This window comes from Cherax quadricarinatus, chromosome 48 (genome assembly GCF_038502225.1).
Source record: "Cherax quadricarinatus isolate ZL_2023a chromosome 48, ASM3850222v1, whole genome shotgun sequence".
In the NCBI taxonomy this organism is placed as follows: Eukaryota; Metazoa; Arthropoda; class Malacostraca; order Decapoda; family Parastacidae; genus Cherax; species Cherax quadricarinatus.
In genome coordinates this window covers 18,597,376-18,614,923 of record NC_091339.1, presented here as the reverse complement: position 1 = coordinate 18,614,923, position 17,548 = coordinate 18,597,376, and the positions used below count along the sequence as shown (strand labels likewise).

General features: G+C 41.0%; 1 protein-coding gene across 2 annotated transcripts in view; it reads left to right on the top strand.

Annotated features, from left to right (window-relative positions):
- Nucleotides 1-17,548, top strand: part of LOC128696069 (uncharacterized) — a 218,843-nt gene that overhangs the window by 152,627 nt on the left and 48,668 nt on the right. For both annotated transcript variants that reach the window (XM_070094938.1, XM_070094937.1), the window contains exon 4: nucleotides 1,519-1,581. In XM_070094938.1, coding sequence (XP_069951039.1) covers nucleotides 1,519-1,581 — 63 coding nt within the window. The remainder of the gene's footprint in view (nucleotides 1-1,518; nucleotides 1,582-17,548) is intronic.

Below are 17,548 nucleotides of genomic sequence, written 5' to 3'. Positions count from 1 at the left end.
ATATATATTATATATATATATATGATATATATATATGTATATATATATTATATATATATATATATGTATATATATATATAGTTATATATTATATATATATTATATATGTATATATATATATATATATTATGTATATATATATATTATATATATATATATATATATATATATATGTATATATATATATATATATATATATATATATATATTTATGAATATTTTCGATAATATAACCAGGTATTTAATTAAAAATATGTGAACTTATTATTTCGTCTGTTAATATATCCCTGAATTTCAATTAGGTGTTAAGCCTTGTTTTGGGGCTGGCAGTTTTGGTCAGTGCTGGCACTATCATTCACGCTATTTATGCCCCAGCCTAGTGTGTAATTATTTTGTCTGAAACAACGTGAGGGTAACACAAATAGCCAATCAGGATAGGCAATTAAACTCCTTTTGGTAAGGTTTCCTTTGGTTTGTTAGTGTTTACTCTCCTGTGTTGGGTTTTCAGTGTGCACTCTCCTATGTTGTGTTAGTGTTCATTGTTCTGTGTTGTGGTCTCAGTGTATACCACTGGCATGGCGCCTCACCGTGGTAATCATCCAGTCTTTCATGTGTCACGTATTACCTGCAGGGAAGGCAGGGTGAAGGCGGCGGGAAGAATCTAAACATTAGCTCAACATCTACAACATTGATATTTCCCACGCACTCGTGTATTCCTTTATCTGCCACCCCCCACCCTCATCACTCATACATTCTTTCTCACACACGGTATTTTATCGTTGCAGCGTTCAGGAGTGGTGGCCACTGCAGGGCTGGCGAGGTCATCCTGCCTTCCTCGTGGTGCCACAGCCTGCTAGTCTAAACACTGTAGGCCTGGCCCGGTTATCCTGCCTTGCTCGTGATACCACAACCTGCTAGTCTAAACCCTGCAGGCCTGGCGAGGTTATCCTGCCTTGCTCGTGATACCACAACCTGCTAGTCTGAACCCTGCAGGCCTGGCGAGGTTATCCTGCCTTGCTCGTGCTACCACAGTCTGCTAGTCTAAACCCTGCAGGCCTGGCGAGGTTATCCTGCCTTGCTCGTGATACCACAACCTGCTAGTCTAAACCCTGCAGGCCTGGCGAGGTTATCCTGCCTTGCTCGTGATACCACAGTCTGCTAGTCTAAACCTCAAACATAAATGCTTTCGAGTAGCCCATTTGTATTTAAATGATTCCGAAAACAACATTGTAACTACAAATGTATGCAGAACAATAACACTATAGAGGGGCAACACTAATTAAAAGGCCTGAGCGTGAGTGTTGGATGGGCAAGGTGCATCAGTGGTACTTGGTACTGCAGTGGTATGCGTCTACTACAGGGTACCTGGTAATACAGTGGTACTTAGCATCCGTAATACCCACTACCGTGAGTCCTGGGAAACATGATATATAGTTATGATTCATGGACCTGCCAATAGGCAGTACCCTCCATTGTGAGTCTTGGGAAATCTAAATAAGGCGTTTAACTTTGTTACAGTTGATCCTGACGGGACTGCTGGTGCTGTGCTTCATCAGACGGAAGAACAGGTTCTCCTATCTAGTGAGTATCTTCGCTGTGCTGCTGCTGCTGCTTCACCATTCTTATTACCTCTGGTTACTCGTCCCTACAACTTGCTTGTATTTTATTTTTCTTACTGATTGGAATATTTTCTTTTGTATTCCTCTTATTTTAGTAATACTGATAATATGATGATGACGATAATAACAATAATGTTATAACGTTGGTTACATCCAACAAACGTTAGTAACTCCTTGTCAAAATAAACATTAGTAACACCTTGTCACAAACGTTATTAACACCTTGTCACAAACATTAGTAACACCACAAACGTTAGTAACACCTTGTCACAACATTAGTAACACCACAAACGTTAGTAACACCTTGTCACAACATTAGTAACACCACAAACGTTAGTAACACCTTGTCACAACATTAGTAACACCTTGTCACAACAAACATTAGTAACACCACAACAAACGGTTCCTTACTACATATAAAAGTTATTAATACCTTGAGAGAGGGCGCTGTGGTTCGACCGGCTATTTCCAGTAATGTTGCTGGCATACCTTGTGTGTTTTTTTTTTTACAAGTGCTCTACCAAAAACTAATTTTAGCCTCATGAATAATTCAGTGAGGTTGCATGAGCCTGCAAGGCAATATTTTTGGTCCCCCCAAAAAATAGATTTCATTGTTTAAGAAAAAAAATCGCGCGTAATATCCAAAAACTTTTTTCCACAAAAATGAGTGAGGGATTTTCACAGTGGCGGAAGCTGAGAGAGTAATGCTGATGGTCTCTCTCTCTCTCTCTCTCTCTCTCTCTCTCTCTCTCTCTCTCTCTCTCTCTCTCCCTTCCCCCTCCCTTCCCCCTCCCTTCCCCTTCCCTTCCCCCTCCCTTCCTCCCTTCCCCCTCCCTTCCCCCTCCCTTCCCCCTCCCTTCCCCCTCCCTTCCCCCTTGAAATTCCAAATTCTCCAACCGTACTTCACTTCCTCCTCCTCCTCCTCCATCTCTTCCTCTTCCCGCATGATCATTTTTACTATTTATTCTTACTAATCCATCATTCGAACGATATAGCATCCGTGTTATCAGCTGCAGGTGTGTGTGTTAAATCCTAACACCAGTGTTACGCAGTGACATAGCAGTGTGAGCAGCCTTTAGGTAAAGCCTTGAACATTTTATTCAAGTTACAACATCAAAGTCGTAACAACTAGTTTCCATGAACGTGTATGGAACAAGCTTTCATCATGGGAGTATACTTGCTCAGTACTATGACAGTACGAGCAACACACACAGGTGTATATATCCTGTGTATATACACCAAACGGTGCATATATCATGTGTATGCACACCGAAAGTTGTATACCTCGCAGTGTATATGGACTGAGCGCAATATCTGCTGAAGACAATGAAGTATTCTTGTAAAGGTGAATTGTGGCCGTAATGACGTACGTATGATTGATACGTCTTAGACCTAATTAATATCGCCTGACGTAAACAAGATTATTACTTTCCACAACCTAGCGCCATGTATCACATTCACTGAGTTGTGTCGTGGCTGTGGCACACATCTGTCAGTTCACGGGGTTGTTGTGTCGTGGCTGTGGCACACATCTGTCAGTTCACGGGGTTGGGTACATCAGAGGTACAACAGTACGCATATAAATTACGCAAGTAACTTTATAGCATCATGATGATACATCAGGATAATATTATCTTCATCTTTATTAAGATGCTGTAAGAAGGTGGCATTATCATTATTAAGATGCTGTAAGAAGGTGGCATTATCATTATTAAGATGCTGTAAGAAGGTGGCATTATCATTATTAAGATGCTGTAAGAAGGTGGCATTATCATTATTAAGATGCTGTAAGAAGGTGGCATTATCATTATTAAGATGCTGTAAGAATGTGGCATTATCATTATTAAGATGCTGTAAGAAGGTGGCATTATCATTATTTTTATGAAGATGCTATAACAAGATGACATCATTATTTTATGAAGGTGCTACAGCAAAATGACGTAATCATTATTTTACGAAGATTCTGTAACAAGATGACGTCATCATTTATAACTATACTCTGAGTAACTTTTTTAAGGGTTTGGTAAGCGTTTAAAAATTGATGTGCTAAATCCTCGTATCCTGATGAAGGCTCGATCCTGTGTCCTACACTCGCGGTCCAGTGTTTTACCAGTCGATGTAATAATGATAGAATACCGACAAAATATTAGGTAAATGGACACAGACGCAACTAGTGACATTTTATTGTGGTAAAGTTTCGTTCTCCAGGAGCTTTGTCAAGCCAAGCTCCTGGAGAGCGAAACGTCTCAGTAGTGAGCGCGGCGGTGAAATCCTTCACGGTGGCGGACTGAACCACTTGCGGGGGAAATTAAAGATGACCGGAAGTGAGTCAGACTGCTGAGTTCTTTCTTCTGCGCATTTCTGGAAACCTGTGACGGTGATTGTTGTGATCATGAAACACTTGTGTTGTGAGCTACCCCCACCCTCTCTCTCTCTCTCTCTCTCTCTCTCTCTCTCTCTCTCTCTCTCTCTCTCTCTCTCTCTCTCTCTCTCTCTCTCTCTCTCTCTCTCTCTCTCTCTCTCTCTCTCTCTCTCTCACACACACACACACACACACACACACACACACATAAAGAATCCATACGTAGCTCGATTCACGAAATCGTAATGACACGATTGCAAACAAACCATCCCATGGGGCGGGGTTAGAACCCGCGATCAGAGAGTCCCAAAACCCCAGACCGTCGCGACGGTCTGAATTTTTGAGACTCTGATCGAGGGGTTCTAACCCCACCCGTGGTATTGTTAATCCATACGTAGCCTTTAAAACTGGTATGATAGGACTCACTTAGCAAGGAGAGTAAAACCAGTAGCGGCCAACAGAGAGACAGGGCCAGGAACTGAGATTCGACCTCTTCAACCACAGTTAGGTGAGTGCACACACTGTACAACTGTACACAAGGTGAGTGACCCAACAGGGGTCACTCACCTAGTGCACAGCCACACAAGTCATCAATACACACTCATTTGCATAATGTGTATCGACCTCTAGCGACGAAGACAACATCGCTAAGCAACAAACACCTGGATAATTCATGCCTTTGATCCTCTTACTACACACCAACACTGCCAGTATTACTCTATCTTAGTCGCTATCTTTTATTGCTCTTATTATATGAATGTTTCACAGTATACGTTTACGAGAACGTGTGTGTGTGTGTGTGTGTGTGTGTGTACTCACCTATTTGTGGTGCAGGGGTCGATTCACAGCTCCTGGCCCCACCTCTTCGCTGATCGCTACTAGGTCCACTATGTCCCTGCTCCAAGAGCTTCATCGTACCTCTTCTTAAAGCTATTTGTGGATCCTGCCTCGACTATATCACTCTCCGGACTGTGTGTGTCTGTGTGTGCCTGTGTCTGTGTTGGGGTCACTCATAGTGACCACGTATGTTAATGCCTATGTTCACCCAGTTGTACTCGTCTCGATGTGTTTGCCGGGGTTGAATGATAGCTCCTGCCCCCGTCTTCGAACTCTTATCAACTGGCTTTACGGTTTCCTTGTCTTCAGAACTCCCCTATCATACTTACACCTGATACTGTGTATGGTGTTTGAACCAATGCTTGCTTCCCCGTGCGTGTGTGTGATTCAATGCCTGGCCTCTCGCCTCTCACAGTGAGTGTAATTGAATTTCGCGTGCATTGATTAAAGTATTTTTTTCCGTGTTGGCTTTACAGCCGTGACGGGAATGGTGAAGGGAATTTAATCTTTTATTGCGCCATATATATAGTGCGATAACTAGGGCACCATTGACTAATTAAGGATTGAAACCTGATCTCGTCTCCTGAGTTCTAACGGGAATCGGACGAACTGTCGATTGGAAAGGCTCAGAAAGGCAAACGCTTCATGGGAAAAGTTCAGAAACGCAAACGCTTCATGGGAAAAGTTCAGAAACGCAAACGCTTCATGGGAAAAGTTCAGAAACGCAAACGCTTCATGGGGAAACTTCAGAAACGCAAACGCTTCATGGGAAAAGTTCAGAAAGGCAAACGCTTCATGGGAAAAGTTCAAAAACGCAAACGCTTCATGGGAAAAGTTCAGAAATGCAAACGCTTCATGGGGAAACTTCAGAAACGCAAACGCTTCATGGGAAAAGTTCAGAAACGCAAACGCTTCATGGGAAAAGTTCAGAAACGCAAACGCTTCATAGAAAAAGTTCAAAAAGACATACTTTTCCTCTCAAAAGGTCAGAAAGATACACGTTTCATGTTAACGATTCATAAATGTATACTTTTCATGTTAAGGGTTCAGAAAGACACGTTTCATGGGAAAGGTTCAGTAAAGCGTACTTTTCATGGGAAAGGAACACGCATCCTGAAAAAAACTGATGTCATTATCGTATGTGGGTGTGTTTGTGAAGTGATAAACTGGAGCGCTGGGAAGAGTGTAGCGGTGTGCTGTAGCGTTGAGACGTGTCTCTACGTTGTCACCAGGTGACAGACAGTATAGGCAAGCTTTCATCGTGAAGAATTAGACACATGTGCAACATCGTGGTAACTTTATTTGTAGACGTTGCACCATCCAATGGCTTTATCAATACAAATTGAAGGACATAATGGGTAGACTGTAGAACTATATACAAAAGATGAGGTACTCAGTCCCTCAGCCTTAGAGGTGGTTAAGAGTACCGTAGTCTTGAAGACTAAAGTACTCTTCACAAACTCCAAGGCTGAGGGACTAATTACCTCGTCTTTTGTATATAGTTCTACAGTCTACCCATTGTCCTTGAATTTGTATTGATAAAGCCACTGAATGGTGAAATGTCGACAAATAAGTTACCCAGATGTACATGTGTTTAATTCTTCATCTTGTCGGTATTGTGTACCACTGATGTAGAAGCTTTCATTGTACTTCTAGGTGTATGTTGTAACTCAGAGATGCATGTTTCTACTTGCGTGTTTGAACCACCGGTGTTGCCTTCACTTCCAGGTCTGTGCTGTGACTAAGAAATACTGTATCTTTCTACCTTTCCTCTCTCTCTTGGAGTTATTGAGTGACGAGAATAAATTTTAAGACTGTACGAGAGTATAGAGGTTCCTTAGAGGTCCACAGAGCTCTCTTGCTCTTAATACTATTTTAAATGGGACTGAAACCTGACCCCGATACGTCAGTGATTACCTAATCACTGAGGTCATCAGCTGACCATAACCCACGTCAAGAGGTCATCAGTCGACCATGACGAGCGTCAGGTCATCAGTCGATTATGACGCGCGTCAAGAGGTCATCAGCCGATTATGACGCGCGTCAAGAGGTCATCAGTCGATTATGACGCGCGTCAAGAGGTCATCAGTCGATTATGACGCGCGCCAAGGTCATCAGTCGATTATGACGCGCGTCAAGAGGTCATCTGTCGACCATGACGAGCGTCAGGTCATCAGTCGACCATGACGCCCGTCAAGAGGTCATAAGTCGACCATGACGCGCGTCAAGAGGTCATCAGTTGACCATGACCTGCGTCAGGTCATCAGTCGACCCTGACCCGCGTCAGGAGGCGTTTTTACTGAGTCTTGTGTCATCCTGGTGGTCTGAAGATTCTCTCACTTTCCCCCAGCCTCCACCCAAAGAAAACACTTAACTAAAGTTATGCAGGTTCTTAGGTACGTTAGGTAAATTGAGCTGGTTGATATACCTAACTTTTTCAAGGTTAAGTTTTTAGGCAAGTTTTTTCTGCAAAATTAAAAATTGGCGTATAAAAAAGGTAGAAATTTAATTTGGAAGCAAAGGAATTAAGAAAAAGGAGAGAATGGAGAGGAGGGAATAAAGGAATAGAGGGGGGGGGGGAAAGGAAAAGGACGTGGGAATGTAGAGATGGAAACGTGCCTAGGGAATGGCTAGCTTGCTGGAGGTTTCCCCAGCAACGGTGTGAGTGTGTGTGTATGAGTGAGGTACCGTGGGGTCAACATCCGCCTGCTCCGTCCTCTGTAATGGACGCTCTCACCCACCATATCCGGGGCCGGCCACTTCAAGTGCAACTTTACCTGCTGCATTGTCCACAAAACCTGGCGGGCGGGGTCTCTTGCTGCCTCTTAGGTTTTGTAATAAAACAGTTTGTTACACCACACTGTATCTACCCTGATCTATGCGCCATTTTACAAGGATAGAATAGGATATAGCACATCCATCACATAGGATTGCTTCCCTGTTACGCTGTTACCTTACATTGATAGTGAGTGTTTGTGACCCCCTCCAACGCTGAGTTATCTTACATTGATAGTGGGAGTTTGTGATTCCTTCCGACGCTGGGTCACTTTAACGTGATGGCAGGGAGAGTGACACCGAGAGTGACACCCTGATGCTGAGTTACCGATTTACACGGCCTGAATACCCAAGTTTCAGCAACCCATTTTTCAGCCTAATTGTAACGGAGGGATTTTCCATTTCTTTAAATTTACTGTGATTTATAACCTGCGATTTGGATATGGTTTGAATTGAGACTAATAAAATTAGGATCTTTTTTTTTTCAACGAACCGGCTGTATCCCACCGAGACAGGGTGACCTAAAAAGAAAAACGAAAGATCTTCTTTTTCAGTTTAGTAATTTATGCAGAAGGGGTTACTAGCCCCTTGCTCCCGGCATTTTAGTTGACTCATACGACACGCATGGCTTACGGAGGAACAATTATTTTCCGCTTCCCCATGGATTATGTTGATTATATTGTGAATATAATTAACATGGCTAGAAAGTAGCAGGCCTGGTGGACCCTATAGATGACCAACAAGTTATGCAGAGTTCAGCAGGAAGTGTGTGTTTAACCTTACTCTTCACGAATCGTCACTTTGAGACGATTGTCTGTATGGCTGTACAGAAAATTGTCACCTGTTTATTGGTACTCCTGCCTTTCTCACTTGCAGCCTGCTGTTGACACATAAGTGCATTTAAACTGTTTGCCTACGGTTTTGGTTTTATTGCCTAATTCATGGTGTTTATAATTATCTAGGAACCTGTTTAATGTGTTTTTGATGGGTTTTGTGATAAATTATTCCCAAAGCGTTAAGGTGTGGACTAGAAGTTAATAAAGTTGACAAAAAGTGGGAGTTGTAAATGATGTTTGCGGATGACATTGTGTTAATGGGAAAATCAGAAAATAAGCTGCAGAAGTTAGTGGAGTTCGGAAGGCGTTGTATAAAAAGGAAGTTCAAAATGAAATATATATATATATATATATATATATATATATATATATATATATATATATATATATATATATATATACAAAACAACCACTCTGAAAGAATAGAGAAATTCCAAGCGCTTTCGTGACTACTCACATTATCAAGGAACTATGAAAGTAAAGCATCCAAGGAAGCTATATAAGGGGTCTGGCCAGCACCTCACTATCAGATCCCACAACGGTTAAACACCTGACGCGCGCCGACCCAACTTGGATAGGTCCTTTGCACAACTCACCCACATTATTATTATTATAATCAAGGGGGAAGCGCTAAACCCGGAGGATTATACAGCGCCTGGGAGGGGGGGGATGTGGAAGGCATTCAGGCTTAATTCGGGGAACTGGAGCACAGATCCAATTCCCTAAATCAAGAGCCCCTCACCAACATCAAGGAACCTTCCTTGAGGGGACAACTCACCCACAAACTATTCTCCCCAAGAAAATTAAAAAATTATTGTTTGTCCAGTGTATTATTAAATTCTTCCCAAATTCTATTAATTATAAATGGATCTAATTTATATAAACCAAAGGAAATATTCATATTTTGCATATTCTGAAATCACCTGTTTACTGTGATCTTATTGCATATATATATATATATATATATATATATATATATATATATATATATATATATATATATATATGCAAAACAACCACTCTGAAAGAATAGAGAAATTCCAAGCGCTTTCGTGACTACTCACATTATCAGAGTGGTTGTTTTGCATATTTTGAAATCACCTGTTTACTGTGATCTTATTGCATATATATATATATATATATATATATATATATATATATATATATATATATATATATATATATATATATATATATATATATATATATATATATATATAGTGTTTTTGGGAGATATTAAGCGAGTATGTAGGAACTTTTAAACCAAGTAAGAGAGTAATTGTGGTAAGGGACCTAAATGCTGAAGTAGGAGAGACATTTCAAGAGGGTGTGGTAGGTAAGTTTGGGGTGCCAGGTGTAAACGGTAATGGGCGCCGCCCTTTGATTGAACTTGTAAAGAAAGGAGTTTGATATAGTTAATACATATTTTAAGAAAAAGAGGATAAATAAGTATACAAGATATGACGTAGGGCGTAATGACAGTAGTTTGTTGGACTACATGTTGGTAGATAAGACTGTTGGGTAGACTTAAAGATGTACATGTTTATAGAGGGACCACAGATATAGCAGATCACTTTTTAGTTGTAGCTTCAGTAAGAGTAAAAGGTAGATGGTATACAAGGAAAATAGAATCAGCAGGTAAGAGAGAAGTGAAGGTTTATAAGCTAAAGGAGGGGGCAGTTCGGGTAAGATATAGACAACTATTGGAGGATAGATGGGCTAGTGAGAGTATAGGCAATAGGGTTGAAGATGCATTGGGTAGGTTTAAGAATGTGGTGTTTGAGTGTTCAGCAGAAGTTTGTGGTTACAGGAAAGTGGGTGCGGGAGGGAAGAGCGATTGTTGGAATAATGATGTAAATAGATTATTAAGAGAGAAAAAGTTAGCATATGAGAGGTTTTTATAGAGTAGAAGTGATGCAAGGAGGGAGGGGTATATGGAGAGAAAAAGAGAGGTTAAGAGAGTGGTGAAGCAATGTAAAAAGAGACCAAATGAGAGAGTGGGTGAGATGTTATCAACAAATTTTGTTGAAAATAAGAATTTTTTTTTTGAGTGAGATTAATAAATTGAGGAAGCCTAGGGAATGAATGGATTTGACAGTTAAAAGTATGAGTTATTAAATGGAGATTTAGAGGTATCAGGAAGGAATATTTTGAGGAATTGTTAAATGATGAAGATAGGGATGCTGTGATTTCGTGTATAAGGCAAGGAGGAATAACAACTTGTAGGAGTGAGGAGGAGCGAGTTCTGAGTGTGGGGAAGGTTCGTGAGGCGATGGGTAGAATGAAGGGGGGTAAGGCAGCTGGGATTGATGGGATAAAGATAGAAATGTTAAAAGCAGGTTGGGAAATAGTTCTGAAGTGGTAAGTGCCTTTATGCTTTTATGGAAGAGGGTAAGGTGCCTAGGGATTGGCAGAGAATGTGCATAGTTCCTTTGTATTAAGGCAAAGAAGACAAAAGAAAGTTAAAAAATTATAGGGGAATAAGTCTGTTGAGTATACCTGGTAAAGTGTATGTTAGTTATTATTGAAAATTAATAGTAAGACGGAGAGTGGGATAGCAGATGAATAAGGAGGCTTTAGGAAGGGTAGGGGATGTGTAAACCAAGTGTTTGCAGTGAACCATATAGGTAAACTATTTAGATAAGGGGAAAGAGATGTTTGTGGCATTTATGGAAAAGGCGTATAACAGGGTGGATAGGGGGGCAATATGGAAGATGTTGCAAATGTATGGAATAGGAGATAGGTTATTGAAAGCAGTGAAAAGTTTTTACGAGGATGGTGAGACTCAGGTTAGAGTATGTAGGAGAGAGGGAGATTATTTTCCAGTAAAAGTAGGCCTTAGACAAGGATGTGTGATGACACCATGGTTCAGTATATTTATAGATGGGTTTGTAAGAGAAGTGAATGCTCGGGTGTTGGCAAGAGTTGTGGGGTTAAAACGTAAAGAATCTGACACAAAGTGGGAGTTGTCACAGTTGCTCTTTGTTGATGACACTGTACTTTTGTGGGATTCTGAAGAGAAGTTGCAGAGATGGGTGGATGAGTTTGGTAGGGTAAGTAAGAGAAGAAAAAGGTGAATATAGGAGAGAATAAGGTGATGAGGATAAAAAAATTAGGTAATGAAAGATTGGATATCAGATTGGAGGGAGAGAGTATGGAGGAGGCGAATGTATTCAGATATTTAGGAGCAGACGTGTCAGCAGATGAGTCTATGAAAGATGAGGTGAATCACAGAATTGATGAGGGGAAAAAAGTGAGTGATGCACTGAGGAGTCTGTGGAGACAAAGAACTTTGTCCATGGAAGTAAAAAGGGAAATGTATGAGAGTATAGTTATACCAACGCTCTTATATGGGCATGAAGTATAGGTAGTGAATGTTGCAACAAGGAGAAGGCTGGAGGCAGTGGAGATGTCGTGTCAGAGAGCAATGTGTGGTGTGAATATAATACAGGGAATTCGTAGAGGGCTGAGGAAGGGTTGTTCATGAGGTTCGGATATGCAGAGAGGATGGAACAAGATAGAATGACTTCGAGAGTGTATAAATCTGTAGTGGAGGGAAGGCGAGGTAGAGGTCGGCCTAGGAAAGGTTGGAGGGAGGGGTAGAGGAGGTTTTGTGTGCAAGGGGCTTGGACTTTCAGCAAGCATGCGTGAACGTGTTAAATAGGAGCGAATGGAGACAAATAGTTTTTAGGACTTGACGTGCTGTTGGGGTGTGAGCAGGATAATATTTATGAAGGGATTCAGGGAAACCGGCAGACTGGGCTTGATTCTTGGTGATGGGAAGTACAGTGCCGGCATTCTGAAGGAGGGGTGTTAATGTTGCAGTTTTATAACTGTAGTGTAAGCGCACCTCTGGCAGAATAGTGATGTAGTGAATGATGAAAGTTTTTCTTTTTCGATGTGTTAATAAAAAAGAAATGTATTGGTAAAACGTACAGTTTTGGCTTAAATAGCAGCGCTCTTCTTGCCAAATAAAGCATGCTAAAATAATTTCGCAAAAATCATACTCAACCTAACGAAAGAAATATATTTCATTGAGTTTATTTTTAAATTATTGTAAACTTGTATAAAATGTGGTTAGATGCATTAGACTAAATTAAATTGCGCTTGTTATAATAAGGTTAGGTAAGTTTTCTAAGGTGCTTTTGGTACAAAATTATTAATTTATACATTAACATAAATGAAAAAAATATATCTTTAAATGTATAATTGACCAGCTTTACTTACTCCGCACGACATATATATATATATATATATATATATATATATATATATATATATATATATATATATATATATATATATATATATATATATATATATATATATATATATATATATATATAATCATAAATATTAAGTATAAATGCAACGTTGCTGATATACTACTACAAAATAGAACAGATATTTTTCAGAGCCTGGATGCGTGTTGAGGTGTTGACAGTACGCTTATGGTGAAGCATTTGTTTTCCTGTTTCAAATTTAATTTGTCGCATGCAGGAATAAAGCATCACATTGGTATGTAATGTTGACGACAGGTTGATTAATTAAATGCGAATAAGACGCCCGTGTAACAACAACGCTCTGCGAGGCGTCGCCATCAGTAAAGATCTCCAGGCGTTACACGAGCCTTATTCATCAAAGAAAATATAACTGTTATCTAGTTCATTAATTGAAATGAAGTAAAAAAAAAATATTAATGTGATTAATAACGTTTAGCTAGCTTGCGCGTTTTAATAGTTTATTTAAAATAGCGAGTGCAGAATAAATGCGCACTTTCCTTCAAAGTAATTTTAATTACTATTCGACTTAAAATATTCTTCCATGTGTCTTCATCTGATTTGTCCTCTGACATACTCTCTCTCTCTCTCTCTCTCTCTCTCTCTCTCTCTCTCTCTCTCTCTCTCTCTCTCTCTCTCTCTCTCTCTCTCTCTCTCTCTCTCTCTCTCTCTCTCTCTCTCTTACTTTCGGTTGTGACTTGATAATGGCACTGGAAGGAGCGAAAGGTCGTCTTGATGATATTTATCTCCATTGTGTGTGTTGTGAATTCATGGTAGGTTGTTAAGCAGCACTGTGTAGTTCACTTCCTGATTACTACATAATTCTCTATTCAGTTGCTACTCGCCTCACATTGTTGAACGTTGTTCTTCTTCCTCTTCCGTCTTCAATTTCTTGTTCTTATAATTATTATTATTATTAGTAGTAGTAGTATCATGATCATCATGGTAATTATATTATTACTGAGGAAGTGATAAACTCGTAAGGTCACACAGTCCCTAAGGATTGGTGAGTAATCAGGTTTAATTCTGGTGTTAAGTGTTGATATAATCTAGGGTCACAACCATTCTTATTTCATTGTGTGTGTGTGTGTGTGTGTGTGTGTGTGTGTGTGTGTGTGTGTGTGTGTGTGTGTGTGTGTGTGTGTGTGTACTCACCTATTTGTGGTTGCAGGAGTCGAGTCCTAGTTTCTGGCCCCGCCTCTTCGCTGACTGTGCGTGTGTGTGTGTGCGCGTGTGTGTGCGCGCGTGTGTGTGCGTGTGTGTGCGCGTGCGTGCGCAAGTACACACAGTTAACTTCGAGAAATGATCGTACAAACAAGAAATTATGATGATGATGATAATAATAATGGTAATCGACAAAACGCTGCAATATTTTTAAAGTCACCAAACAACAGTTTCCTACTACTCTCTTTACTCAAATATTTGCCCGAAAGTTAGCATAAACAGCACTGTTGGAGGTTTAATTGCATTACACTTATGTGATGTTACAGTTTTTGTTAGCCAAATTTACCAAGATTGTGATTGGTACCTCAAGGAGGAGAACCAGTAGTTCCAATTATCACTGGCTGAATTTTACGCTTTAATGGTCCCATTTGAATTAAAAGAAAGAAAACTTACACAGAACTTGAAGTGTCTTGGACGCGTGGCACCAAAACTTGCCCCCTCTACTGGTTTTCTTTATTGATAGTGAACCATTTCTCTCTCTCTCTCTCTCTCTCTCTCTCTCTCTCTCTCTCTCTCTCTCTCTCTCTCTCTCTCTCTCTCTCTCTCTCTCTCTCTCTCTCTCTCTCTCTCTCTCTGACAGACAGACACACACCCACACACTGATTTTTGTATATCTCACACATTCTCGTCAAGAATATTTTGCTCCCTGCGACAAAGAGAGATATGAGGGCACGCACAAATATTCCCCCTCTGGCGTGGCAGGACCCCTCTGGCGTTGCTCCTGCATAGTTTCTCCACAAACAAGAAATATGACATTGTGTAGTCTTTACCTTTAAAAATAAATGTAAACTTGACACGAGTTTTTTTTTTCTTCAGAATTTGCCGACTTGGCTTATTCACCAAGGATCAGTTTGTCAAATGTTCTAACACTCATACAGGACCATTCCTCTTAATACGCCGTATTACTCTACTCTGTTCTTCTCTACTTATTATCTGAGAAGGTTACATGTAAGCCTCCTTATATAAGTTTATATGTGGGTAATCACTACGCTTCCTATCTCCAGGACTCAAGTCCGGCTAACTGGTTTCCGCAGAAGCCTTTCATAAAAGTTACTTTGCTCACAGCCCTACAATACGTCCATTAAAAACTACCTGTCTTCATTCACTTCTAACACTCTCACACAAGCCTGCTGAATGCATAAACCCCTAAAACTTAAAGCCTATTTTACCCCCACCCTTCCTACAACCATTTCTGGGACATTCCCTACCCCTCCTATCTTCCACCCCAGAATTGTACACCAACCTATCACTTTTCATCCTTACTACTTGGAAATTGTTTATATTAGCGTCTAGTCAAATTTTAGGCGTCTAGTCTCAATATACAGAATGAGCTTGTTAAGTCACTTTGTTCGCAGCCTTAAACATTTTAGGCAGCAGCGAAAAGTTAGCACTGTGTGTGAGGCTGTACAAGGTTCTGCATGCCACAATATGTATAATGTTGACATTGTGTTATAATGGCCGCGCCAGCCGCTAATGAGGAAAAGATTCGGTGAAAGCAGCTGAAGGCAACTCTTACCAGAAAGGAAACTGATGCCTACAGAGACAGTCTAAGAATATTGTCCCATGCTAGGCAGGTCTAACTCACATACACCCATACCCACTCATGTACACATGCAACCTATATTGAAAGCTTCCCAAAGTTCTCGTCCCAGTGACGCTGCCTGAGAGTGTGTTCCACTCTACTACTGTGTTGCCAATACATAACTTCCTTATATCCTTTCTAAATTTACTCTTGCCAAAAAATACTTCCTTATATCCTTTCTAAATTTAAATTTCTCTTATTTGAATACATTGCTGTGAGTCTTGTCTTGGTTAGATACTTTCGGCACGTTGTTTATATTTCCTTCATTTATTTCAGTTTTATATGCAGAACAACCTTACAATCTTCAATAAGACGAAGTTTTTACTCAGACCCTGAGCGAGACGTGCCAGTAAAACCTTGTCCTATATATAGTGTTTCTACTCATATTCATAGCCTGTGGCACTGATTCTATACAAATAAACTCGTACCTGTGACTGGTTTCGAGAGTGATAATCCCCCAGCGTGAGGTGAGGCTACACTGATCAAGCAGGTTGTTGATGAGCGCTGCGCACACACACACACACACACACACACACACACACACACACATATAAGCACGCATATACAACAGGCCTAGTGTCTAATCGACATGTGCCTAGGACAAAATGGTAAAAACCAACCAATACACACACACACACACACACACACACACACACACACACACACACACACACACACACACACACACACACACACACACACACACACACACACACACACACGCACACATACAAGCACGCATATACAACAGGCCTAGTGTCTAATCGACATGTGCCTAGGACAAAATGGTAACCAACACACACACACACACACACACACACACACAGGTGTCCCTGTTTGCAGATGACGTGAAGTTGATGAGAAGAATTCACTCGATCGAAGACCAGGCAGAACTACAAAGGGATCTGGACAGGCTGCAGACCTGGTCCAGCAATTGGCTCCTGGAGTTCAATCCCACCAAGTGCTAAGTCATGAAGATTGGGGAAGGGCAAAGAAGACCGCAGACGGAGTACAGTCTAGGGGGGCCAGAGACTACAAACCTCACTCAAGGAAAAAGATCTTGGGGTGAGTATAACACCAGGCACATCTCCTGAAGCGCATATCAACCAAATAACTGCTGCAGCATATGGGCGCCTAGCAAACCCCAGATCAGCATTCCGACATCTTAATAAGGAATCATTCAGGACCCTGTACACCGTGTACGTTAGGCCCATATTGGAGTATGCGGCACCAGTTTGGAACCCACACCTAGCCAAGCACGTGAAGAAACTAGAGAAAGTGCAAAGGTTTGCAACAAGACTAGTCCCAGAGCTAAGAGGTATGTCCTACGAGGAGAGGTTAAGGGAAATCAACCTGACGACACTGGAGGACAGGAGAGATAGGGGGGACATGATAACGACATACAAAATACTGAGAGGAATTGACAAGGTGGACAAAGACAGGATGTTCCAGAGATTGGACACAGTAACAAGGGGACACAGTTGGAAGCTGAAGACACAGATGAATCACAGGGATGTTAGGAAGTATTTCTTCAGCCACAGAGTAGTCAGTAAGTGGAATAGTTTGGGAAGCGATGTAGTGGAGGCAGGATCCATACATAGCTTTAAGCAGAGGTATGATAAAGCTCACGGCTCAGGGAGAGTGACCTAGTAGCGATCAGTGAAGAGGCGGGGCCAGGAGCTCGGACTCGACCCCCGCAACCTCAACTACGTGAGTACAACTAGGTGAGTACACACACACACACACACACACACACATGCACACATACAAGTACGCATATACAACAGGCCTAGTGTCTAATCGACATGTGCCTAGGACAAAATGGTAACCAACACACACACACACACACATGTGAACGACATGATGGAAGGAATAGACTCTGAAGTGTCCCTGTTCGCAGATGATGTGAAGTTGATGAGAAGAATTAAATCGGACGAGGATGAGGCAGGACTGCAAAGAGACCTGGACATGCTGGACATGTGGTCCAGTAACTGGCTTCTCGAATTCAATCCAGCCAAATGCAAAGTCATGAA